Source organism: Triticum aestivum, chromosome 7B (genome assembly GCF_018294505.1).
Source record: "Triticum aestivum cultivar Chinese Spring chromosome 7B, IWGSC CS RefSeq v2.1, whole genome shotgun sequence".
NCBI lineage: Eukaryota > Viridiplantae > Streptophyta > Magnoliopsida > Poales > Poaceae > Triticum > Triticum aestivum.
In genome coordinates this window covers 87,454,066-87,465,598 of record NC_057813.1, presented here as the reverse complement: position 1 = coordinate 87,465,598, position 11,533 = coordinate 87,454,066, and the positions used below count along the sequence as shown (strand labels likewise).

At 46.8% G+C, this 11,533-nt stretch overlaps 1 protein-coding gene and 1 pseudogene across 1 annotated transcript; both read left to right on the top strand.

Moving 5' to 3' along the window:
- The first annotated feature begins 7,383 nt into the window (after positions 1 to 7,383).
- On the top strand, positions 7,384 to 8,950 carry LOC123157706 (UDP-glycosyltransferase 73C6-like). Its single transcript, XM_044575939.1, has one exon. It carries the CDS (start codon positions 7,427 to 7,429, stop codon positions 8,948 to 8,950), a length of 1,524 nt encoding a protein of 507 aa, XP_044431874.1. The 5' UTR covers positions 7,384 to 7,426.
- A 198-nt stretch (positions 8,951 to 9,148) lies between these two features.
- Positions 9,149 to 11,533, top strand: part of LOC123157704 (UDP-glycosyltransferase 73C6-like) — a 31,221-nt pseudogene continuing 28,836 nt past the window's right edge.

Below are 11,533 nucleotides of genomic sequence, written 5' to 3'. Positions count from 1 at the left end.
TCGGCCTTGCAAGTCGCCTTGAATATTTGAAACTGCTCTTCCATGATTGTCGGATTATCCTTTACAATCTCGGAGTAGGGTTCCTTCTTGTCGATGATCTTTTCTTTCACCCTTGTTTTCCAGGCGGCCAACGCGTCGCTAAACTTGGTCATGGCGTGTTTGTTTATCTTCTTCATTGTCGGGTCCTTATCTGGATCTTTATAATCCTTTTCATTCCGGCCCGGGAACAAGAATATCTGGTGAAACTTCTTTAGGAGGGAGGGCCTCGTATTATCTATCTTCTGTAGTTTCTCATCGTTGATGGTGGCGGTTGTCCGTACGATGCATCCTATTTGATTGTCGTAGCACCTGCGCGCTTCCTCGGGCGCCTTTGGCTCAAAAATGTCGTCGTCCACCTCCGTGACCACAAGTATAGTAGTCCTGAGTTTGTTAGGAAGTTGTTGCCTATTTGCTTTCAATTCTACACCGGCTCCGCTCCCCGAGGCAGCGCCGGTCTTAGTCTCAGCGCCGGTCTCGATGTCGGTTTGAGTCTCAGCGCCGGTCTCAGTCTTAGCACCGATGTGCGTGTCGGTCTCAGTCCCCGATGCCACCGGTGGGCCCAGCAACAACATCGGTTGATCGTCGGCAATGCTCAAAAATTCGTCTGCCGCCTAGTAGACGTCGTCGCAATCAGCAGAACCCTGTCCTTCATCGTTGCTAGCGATGTTTCCTACGATTAAATCTAGTCAATTAATTCTAGACCTAATAAAATGAATAATGACATAAAAAAAGCCTATTGTTTTGCAGGAACGTTGACTCCTTCCCGGTGCGGCAAATCCTGGGCACACGATATGTCCTAGTTTGTAGCACAAGTCATGCCGAAATTCACGGAAAATTTCGGCATGACCTTTGATAAAGGTGGAAAAATCGAGAACCTGAAATTTGCCGGAACAGAAATGAATCAACATTCCGGCAAAACATAGGCCACTCAACTTCATCCCCTGGAAATAGTGTTCAAATATCCCTCTTCGACACCGCAACACATGTCCAAATATACACGAGCAGCCACATGTCCAAATTTCACAAGCTAATTCAAAAACAAAGTGTACAAGAAAATTCATTTAACTACTAATAGAACAACAGTTAACTTTAGTGCTCTATAAAGATGAAAGGAAAAAAATTCAGGTAACTACTAATTTCATTCATTTAGGTTATTCATTTAACTTCACCTAATTAACCTACTGTACCACTACTACTAGCAGCAGCACTACTAACCTAATTAACCAAGCAAAACTCTACTGCCCTAACTGAAAAACATCTAATTAATATCTACTAGTACCACTACTGCCCTAACCTAATTAACTTCTACTAGTATCACTATATACTATACAAGCAGCATCTACCCTAATTAAACCCTACTGCCCTAACTAACTTTTGTTGTAAACCATTTTTTTGCTCTAGACTAATTTTTGCTCTAACATCTATTACTTAACACCCTTTGCTCTAAACTAATTTTTTTGCTATAAACAAACTTTTGCTCTACTAATTTTTGTTCTAAAATGCAGAGAGAGAGGACTGGGGGGAGAGGTGGGGGACTTACAGAGAGGGGAGAGACGGTGGCGGGGAGGTGCTCGGCGACAGAGGTAGGGCCGGAGAGGGCGGGCTCGGGCACGGGCAATGGTGGTCCTGGGCGGGCTCGGGCGGCGGTGAGGTGGAGGGCGGCGATGGTGAGGCCGAGGGCGGCCTCGGGCGGCAACGGTGAGGTCGAGGGCGGCCTCGGGCGGTGGCGGTGAGGCTGAGAGCGGCCTCGGGCGGCGGCGGTGAGGACGACAGTGGCCTCGAGGGGAGACGGCGGCGAAGTGGGGCGACGGTGAATTGGGGAGACGTCGGTGAGGGCGAGGGATTTGGGGAAGAAGTGGTGGCCGGGGGGGCGCTGTTTAAGTGAAAACTTAACGGTAGCGAGTTTCCGAAAACGCGCTATAGCTAAGTTAGCTGCAGCGAGTTTCTGAAAATGCGCTATAGCTAAGTTAGTTGCAGCTCATTTCCTGAAACTCGCTACTGCTATTCCTTTCTCCTTTTTTCCTTTCTTTATTTATTTTTCTTAACATTTTATTTTTTTCTTTTCTCCTTTTTTATTTCTTTTATTTTCATTTACTTTTCTACTTGTTTTTCATTTTATTTTATTTTCGTTAGCAGTAGCGCCTTACAAAAAAATGCGCTGCTACAACAAAGTTAGCGGTAACACTGTTTATAAAAAAGCGCTACTACTATGTGTAGATGATTGGCTTAGCGGTGGGAATTTTTGTAGTAGCGCTTTTACGCCTGGACGCGCTACTGCTATATGTGTGTCTGCAGCGCAGTTTTCTCGCACGCGCTACTGCTATCTAGCAGCAGCGCCCTTTTTTAACACGCGCTACTGCTAAAGTTCTATGTATAGGCTTTTCCTTAGTAGTGATGTACTTGACATTTAAGAAAGCAGTAGCAATAAACTGAACGATCATATGCTAAGCTAACGGATGGGTCTTGTCCATCACATCATTCTCCTAATGATGTGATCCAGTTATCAAATGGCAACACATGTCTATGGTTAGGAAACCTTAACCATCTTTGATCAACGAGCTAGTCTAGTAGAGGCTTACTAGGGACACGGTATTTGTTTATGTATCCACACACGTAAAGTTTCTGATCAATACAACTCTAGCATGAATAATAAACCTTTATCATGATTAAGGAAATATAATAATAACCATTTTATTATTTCCTATAGGGCATATTTCCATCACAAATATGATCATCTCTACTCCTCAATTATCATATTTGCTTTGGGAATTAATTAAGCTTAGGTGTTGCATCTTGGTATTAGATGTAGCATCTTCCCATCAATTGATAATGGAAGCTATCTAACATAATAGGTGTGCCCATGTTTTTCTTTGATTTCTCCATGTATATAAGTTTGCAATGAAGGTTGTCCTTCTGTGTGGATGATGTAGACTTGAAATTATCATATCAAGCACTTTAGTACAATATCTTGGAAATGTTGTTTGCACCATAAACTTAACTTCAGAAGCGTCTAAAGTCCAAACTCATTCTTTCAAAAGGTGAAAAGGCACCGACAAGCTAGTACATGTGTGGCTCGTGACACAACGACATTGTTTATGTCCTCCCTCCATTTTGCAGGTAACGCCCTATGACGTTGGAAACTCGAAAATTTATCATCGTCTCCAAATCAGAAAAACATACTTGAGGGAGGGCGATGCGGCGAAAACTTCTGTGTGGCCATGACATCTGACACGTCTTATTCGGCTGACAATCATGTTGGTGCTGGATATGGAACCACACCATCATGAAACGGACAACACCGGATCTAGTTATGGATTTATCATCACAATTTGTACTTTTGGTAGGTTTTTGCACCTTTGTTTCACCAGCGACCATAATTAGTCCTCCTACTCTTCAAATGGATGTGTAACATGCGATGTGGGTGTTTTTATATTTATTTATTTATTTATTGTTTTCTAGTGTGTTGTCAGTACCAACATTAAAATTCATGTCATCATTTTTTTTGTTACCGTCACAACCAAAATTCCTATTAATATCTTCTCTTGTATGTGATTTTGCGGGTTGGAGGCTCCTAAGCACACCTAACCAATCTAGGAGGCATCACCCTACAAAAGGTGATAGATGTTGTTGTTGACGATGAACTCCTTACTCTTGTGCTTCAAAAACTAGTCCCCTCAACACTCAAACACTCTCTCACAGATCTGGTTGTGTGGTAGGAGAGGGATTTGGGTGAAAAGCAATTGAGCTGGATAGAAATCAAAGTTCTATTGTTGGAATGGAATTTGTTTGATCTCAACACATGGATACAGAGCTCTCTCTTGGAAAAATGGATATGGGAAGTGTATGCTTCGCTCTGACTGCTTTCAGGGAGTTGGTGGAATGGGTGGGGGCACATATAGGCAGCAAAAAAAATCCAATCGTTACACACCTTTATGCACAGTTTGGTGGGACCGGGTGAAACCACTCGGTGAGACCGAACCGTTCAAAAGGTTTGAACTTTAGGCTTTTTGGTGAGACCGGAGATGAAACCTCTCGGTGAAACCGATTCATGCTGACCTAAGCACTTTCCATACTTTGGTGTCAGTGATTGAAACCGGTCAAAAATGTTGATTGAATTTCAGTAGGCAATAGAAGGTTGGCTAGTGCTCGTCGGCGGGACTGAAGGGTCAACTCTGTGAGATCGAGATGCTAGGGTTTAGGCAGTGGCTATCTCATGTGTATCTTGGTGAGTCTGGATGGATGTTATTTGGTGGATCGAGAAGACCTTAGGGTGTTGGACATAGTGGAATGATGGAAACTGTTTGAGGCTTTGGAGCAATATCTCCAAGCACTTGAGCAGTTAGACCATCATCATTACCTCGTCCCCTTAATATTATGGACTTTCCTATCGATCAATGTGATCTTGGGTCACTTAAATATGAAATTAAGAGTTTTGAGGTTTGGCCAACATTTGTCCTTAGCATTTTGAGGGGTCCACTTTCACATCCCAATTGTTGTACCTAAATTGAACTTTCCTGAAATATTATTGACAAGGCATTAGTTCAATGAGATATATACTGTGATGAATTACCGGAACCACCCGACGTTTAGATGCACTTTCATAGGTCATGGGAAATATGTAGAAAACCTACTTGTATGAAGGATATTATACATATTATGACAATTTTTGTGCCCATGTGGCAAATATTCTTTGCATTGCAAAAACAATTAAAATTAAGGCAATTTTAATTATGTAGATCGTGGAAAATGTGGATACAAAGGAAGTACTTGTGTCACGAAAGTAATATGTATGATGGCAAATGTACAACCCCTATAATCAAGGCAACAATGTTGTATTGGCAAAAGTTTGATTAAAAAAAGCCATGGTGGTGGCAAAAAAACTAAATTTCCATGGCAACTTTGGGGGAGTAAATTTAGCGCAAAATTTGTATGCAAATTATGAATTTGTTTTCCTGAATAACATTCAATTCGCCATGGGAACACATGTTATCATGCCATCATATAAATAGAAAGGGAATAATGGGAGGTGTATTTAGTAGGCATGACAAGAAAATGAAATTAAATTGCGAAAACAAATTAAAAAAGAATCTTGATTGCCATGCAAATATAGAGAAAAAATGTAGATGAGACCTGGAAAATGTAGTTTCAGTTTTGACATGGACAAGTCCAACATTGCCATGTGTCATCAAACCAAATTCCATGTTTTGGAAAAAACAAATCTAGATAAGACATGGCAAAACCTTGTTTTCCTTCTTTTAGACATGGACATGGACAAGTGAAATGGGTCATGGCAAAATAAATACTAAGTTCAAGAAAATAATTTGCCACGGTGTCTACAAAGAAAAAAGTCACGGTAAATGAGATTTGCCCATGGTATGTACAATAAAAATGCCATGGAAAATATTAAAAAATGCCATGGTCCAATTCAAAAAACAGAATACCTACATTTACCATGTGAACATGACAACAATTATAGAAAATAATTCGTCATTTGGGATTAAGAAAATGTACTAAAACGTTTACCATGCGAATGTGCAAAAGTGTTGGGAATTTGCCGTCTGACGAGTATGAAAACATTTTCAAAAACATGGACTGTTGTAGAGAACAACAAAATCCTACATTTCACATGTGACCATTACAAACAACTAACTAAATTTGACATGGTTTAAGACACAAAAATTCAAAAAAATATCCATGCGAATGAACTAAAAAAAAAGAAAAATTGCGATGTTGTAAGAACTTTTATTCCAAATAAAATTGCCATGTCACTACTATACAGTATGTTAATTCGCATGGAAAAATTGCCATGATAGGGGAATTGCCATAGAAGTAAAATAGCAAACAATTTCTTAAGTTGCCACGCTTAATCTGGTCATCTCAGCCTATAATTTTACTTCATTACAAAAGCCATATGAACATAAAGAAACATATATTTCTAGCATCAACTCAAATTAAGTTTGAAGTACAAAATGAACCGACAAAGAAGGTGGGGATTTGATACATACAGGAACCAGTCGCCGAAGGACATGCTCTTCTTTTTTTAACAAAGGAAACATATTAATATCGCAAAGATACCAACTCCATCTAGCCTCTGTACCAACAAGGTATCGTGAAGATGCCAATGACACCTGCCCTACTGAACCAACCGCCAAAGGACGTGCTCTACTGCATGCTGCAAGTCCATGATGTTGCCGCCGTCCACTGCTGCTCCTGCCAGATGCTCTGTCCGCTCCTACTCCTTCTGCCGAGAGGCCGCCGAGGACTTCTGCTGCAACTCCGCTGCCAGACCGCCAACCACCGAGGCGCTTGCAAGCTCCCTCCGCCGCCATCTCTATTCTCTCCATTCCCCTCCCCCTCCTTCCGCATCGCACCTCCCACGCGCTGCCTGCGTGCGCGCCGTGGTAGCTCATGTGTGGATGGACCGCCTAGCGTGCGGAGTTGCGCCCATGACAAACTCACGCCCGCCCTGGCCGACTGGGAGCAGCGAACCTCCCCCTCCAGCGACCTAATGTGGCTGCGCCAATGCTCGCGCGAACCACCACGACACTCGCCGGTGGCTCCTGGACCACCTCCATCTCTGTGCTCATCGGTGGCGCCGACAACACAACCGACCTCGAACTCATGTCCGTCGCCTTCCGCCTCGTCTCCACTGCCGCCCGCCTCGTCTCCACCGTGCTCCGCATCGTCGCTGAAATCGGCAGCCCACCGCTCGTGAGGAGAGAGTGAGTGAATAGAGAGCGGAGAGGAATGCATGCATAAGCTAGTCCCGTGCACGCTTGACCACGAAAACGTTCGTGCTTGACCACGCGGGGAGCGAACGCCTCTGGAGTCTGGACATCAATGTAACGTCATCCGGAGTGCCAAGAACTGTGCTTGCCATCGGACGGCAGTCACCATATTCAGGCCGAACGTCAATAAGACTGATGTCAGATATGTCGTCAGATATGTGTCATTTGGGTCCCTTTCTTTTTGGAGGTACGAGGAGTTCTAGGAGACGTGCTGGACTTGCTCCAACGTACCGGAGTGGTAGTGACAAGTGACAAATTTGCCATCACTCGTCTGTCCTCGGTACCATCGGTGCTAGCTAGCTACCCAAGCTTCGACGAGCAAACATTCGTCGCCCTCATGCTCACGCCTCCGTCATCATCGTCAACATAATAACGGACAAACACTATGGAGCATAACTGAAAATCTTGTAGTGACGTCGTCAATCTCGTCACCTCGCCATCTCGATCATGCCGGCGCCGGCTAGGATGGCTGCTGGCGTTCGTCGCATTCAAAACCCGATCTTTTTAAGACATGGGGCTAACAGAACCAGCGACAGCCCCAGACATTGCCAAACGCATCAGTATCGAACCATCTCTCTTGCCAGTACGGGCAGCAGGGGATGGCTTGCCAGGCAGCACCAAACGGCCGGGCAAACGGCACCGGGACCGGGCATGAGGACGTCGGAAGCGCCGCTAGGGCGCACTTCGTCTTCGTCCCGCTCATGTACCAGGGGCACGTGATCCCGGCGGTGGACACAGCGCTGCTGCTGGCCACCCACGGCTCGCTCGCCAGCGTCGTCGCCACGCCGTCCAACGCCGCGCGCATCCGCCCGACGGTCGACCTCGCGCGGCGGTCCGGCCTGCCCATCCGGCTCGTGGAGCTCCCGCTCGACTGCGCCGCCGAGGGCCTGCCCGAGGGAGCCGACGACGTCGACAAGATCCCGCTTGGCCTCGAGGTGAACTACTTCCGCGCCCTGACGCTCCTCGCGGGTCCGCTCGAGCGCCACCTCCGCGCGGACCCGCCGTACCCGACGTGCATCGTCTCCGACTTCTGCCATGCGTGGACCGTGCAGGTCGCCGCCAGTCTCAAGGTCCCGCGTCTCTGCTTCTTCAGCATGTGCGCCTTCTGCGTCCTGTGCCAGCACAACGTCGAGAGGTATAACTCCTACGACGCCGTGGCCGACGACAACGAGCCGGTGGTCGTGCCCGGCGTGGAGAGGCGAATCGAGGTGACCAGGGCGCAAGCCCCCGGGTTCTTCCGGGCGCCCGGGTTCGAGAAGCTAGCGGATGAAATCGAGTTGGCGCTAGCTGAGTCCGATGGCATCGTCATGAACTCCTTCCTCGAGATGGAGCCGGAGTACGTCGCCGGGTACGCGTCCGCCAGGAACATGAGGCTGTGGACCATCGGGCCAGTGTCGCTGTACCACCAGCACGCCGAGACGCTAGCAAAAAGAGGGAACACCACCACCGCCGTTGACGCCGACGAGTGCCTTCGGTGGCTCCAAGGCAAGGAGCCCAGCACCGTCATCTACGTCAGCTTCGGGAGCATCGTGCACGCCGACCCGAAGCAGACCATTGAGCTCGGGCTCGGGCTCGAGGCTTCGGGGCACCCGTTCGTCTGGGTTCTCAAGAACCCCGAGCAGTACGGCGAGGACGTGCGCGAATTCCTGCGGGACCTCGAGGAGCGCGTCGCCGGCCGCGGGATGCTGATCAGAGGGTGGTCGCCGCAGGTGCTTATCCTGAACCACGCGGCCGTGGGCGGCTTCGTGACGCACTGCGGGTGGAACTCGACGCTCGAGGCGATCGCGGCCGGGCTGCCGGTGGTGACATGGCCGCACTTCTCGGACCAGTTCCTGAACGAGAAGCTGGCCGTGGAGGTGCTGGGAATCGGCGTGAGCGTCGGGATTAAGGAGCCGTTGCTGTGGGTGGCGAAGAAGGGGCTCGTGGTGGGGAGAGAGGTGGTGGAGGCGGCCGTTAGGAGCATCATGGACGGAGGAGGAGAGGGGGAGGAGAGGAGGAGGAAGGCGCTTGCTCTCTCGGAGAAGGCGAGGGCAGCCGTGCAAAATGGTGGGTCATCGCTTGGCAACCTGCTGGATCTGATCAAGCACTTTGAGGTAGACGCGGGAGGTTGCACCACTCACTGATGAGTGTTATCAGTCTCACAGAGCACTGCGCCGGAGAGCGCCGAATGTTCTAGTATTTCAGAAGATTGTTTGGGGGTTAAATATACTACAGGTCCCCTAACTTGTCTGTGACCGTCAGTTTCAGTGCTTAAACTAGAAAAATACACAAAAGTGATGTTGTAACTTGTCTGGGTGTTCAAATACGATGCCTATGAAAGTATGGCGCCGTATCAAGTGCTTGCGTGGCATGCCAGCGTGTGGCTAGGCCACATGTCAGTTGTTGAAGCGCTGGACGCGCGTTTTGAGCTATGTGTGTTGTTTTGTTACAAAAATGCCCCTGGATCTTAATTAATTGTCACAACAAAATATCCCTTAATTTTAATTTTAATACACTACTGGAATCGCCACGTACGCCGAGTGCCAGGAACACTCGGCAAAGGGCCGAAAACCCTCGTTAAAGTCTTTGTCAAGAGTTGCACTCGGCAAAACCCACCCGGCGTACACCTCTCAGGCAAACAGATTTTTACCGACAGCCATTTGTTGGACATTCGGCTAAGACTTTGTGTGTGTCGCGCGCGAGCGCGTGCTTGTAAGTCATGCTTGTTGTTGTGTGTTTTATGTTCATTTCTCGTGAAGCAGTGAGACCCCATATGTGGGTTGTTTTTATGTTTTGTGTATTGGCTTTATTTAGTGGGCTGCAACTTTTTTATAAAGGGCCACATGTCTTTTTATTTTCCAGTTTTTGTTTATTTTGGTTCGATAGCGTAGCTAGAGGAGAGTGTAACTACAGTTTTCTTTTTGGATTTGCTAAATCTCTTCCAAGTGAGATTTAGATATCTCATCTAAGTCTATAACCATACGATTTGTTTGTTGCGCCTTCTGCGTCCTCTGCCAGCACAACGTCGAGAGGTACAACTCCTACGGCAGCATGGCCGACGACAACGAGCCGGGGGTCGTGCCCGGCGTGGAGAGGCGAATCAAGGTGACCAGGGCGCAAGCCCCCGGGTTCTTCTGGGCGCCCGGCTTCAAGAAGCTTGCCGATGAAATCGAGCTGGCGCTAGCGGAGTGCAATGGCGTCGTCATGAACTCCTTCCCCGAGATGGAGCCGGAGTACGTCGCTGGGTACGCGGCCGCCAGGAACTTGAAGCTGTGGACCATCGGGCCGGTGTCGCTGTACCACCAGCACGCCACCACGCTAGCAAAGAGAGGGAACACCACCACCGCCGTCGATGCCGACGAGTGCCTCCGGTGGCTCCAAGGCAAGGAGCCCAGCACCGTCGTCTACGTCAGCTTCGGGGAGCATCCACTAGTAGAAAAGAGGGCTTTGGTTCAGGCCGGGTTAGACCATTAGTCCCGGTTCAGTTCAGAACCGGGATCCATGGGGGCATTGGTCTCGGTTCGTGAGCCCAGGGGGCCGGCCGGGCCACGTGGGCCATTGGTCCCGGTTCGTCTGGACCTTTTGGTCCAGATTCCACGCACGAACCGGGACCAATGCGCCTCGCCCATGGCCCATGACCATTAGTCCCGGTTTGTGCCACAAACCGAGACTAAAGGCTTGGTCCTCGTTGCGGTCAGAGTTTAGTCCCACCTCGCCAACCGAAGGGCACTTACACCGGTTTATAAGCTCCTCCCTCTCTGCCTTGTTGAGCTCCTCTCAAAGTGAAAATAGATGCCCTTATATAGGGAATTTGATCTAAATTCATACTAAATTTCTCTAAAATTCATATAAATTTATTGTGAATTTAGGTTGAATTTTCTCTATAGGCGCTACTATGCTTATTTTTTTAGTAAAGTTAATCACAAACTTGTGATTCACACAAATTTCAAAGAATTCAAATTTTAACTATTCAAATTTGAAAACTAATGGCACTAACAGAAAGTTTAGAATTTTTGTGACTTAAAAAAATTAAACATAAACTTTAATAAAATAAATAAAAATAGCAAAAATAAGTATTTTGTTGTAAGTAGAAACAAAATAAAATAAATAAAGCAACAAAAAAAACAAAAAAACAAAATAATTTTTCTAAAACTAATGGCACTAATAGAAAGTTTATAATTTTGCTGACCTAAAAGAAAAAAAGAATTAAATAATAAAGTAAAAAACAAAATAAAATAAATGATGCAAAAAAAAACTGGAAAAAAACAATTTTTATAGTAAAGTTAATCACAAACTTGTGATTCACACAAATTTTAAAGAATTCAAATTTCAACTATTTAAATTTGAAAGTAATGGCACTAATAGAAAGTTTATAATTTTTCTAACCTAAAAGCAAAAAGGATTAAAAAAATATAGCAAAAAAACAAAAGAAAATAAATAATGCAAAAAAACTGGAAAAAAATAAAAAAGCTGCCACCTATTGGGACACCACGGCCTGAATACGATTGGAAACCCAACCTGGGCTAGGATTCAGGCCCACAGAAGGCCCAGTAGGCCCACAGGCAGCACAGTGCGAGATTAGGCCCGTAAGTCTACATTTGAGAGGAGCTCGAGAGGGTAGCCCCTCTCAACTAGCGAGGTGGGACTAAACTTTGGCCGCGACGCGGGCAGCGCAGGGGCCTTTGGACCCGGTTGGTGGCACCAACCGGGACTAAAGGAGGGCATTG

Coding starts and splice junctions, on each gene's coding strand:
- LOC123157706 (XM_044575939.1), top strand. CDS start 7,427: ATGGCTTGCCAGGCAGCACCAAACGGCCGGGCAAACGGCACCGGGACC.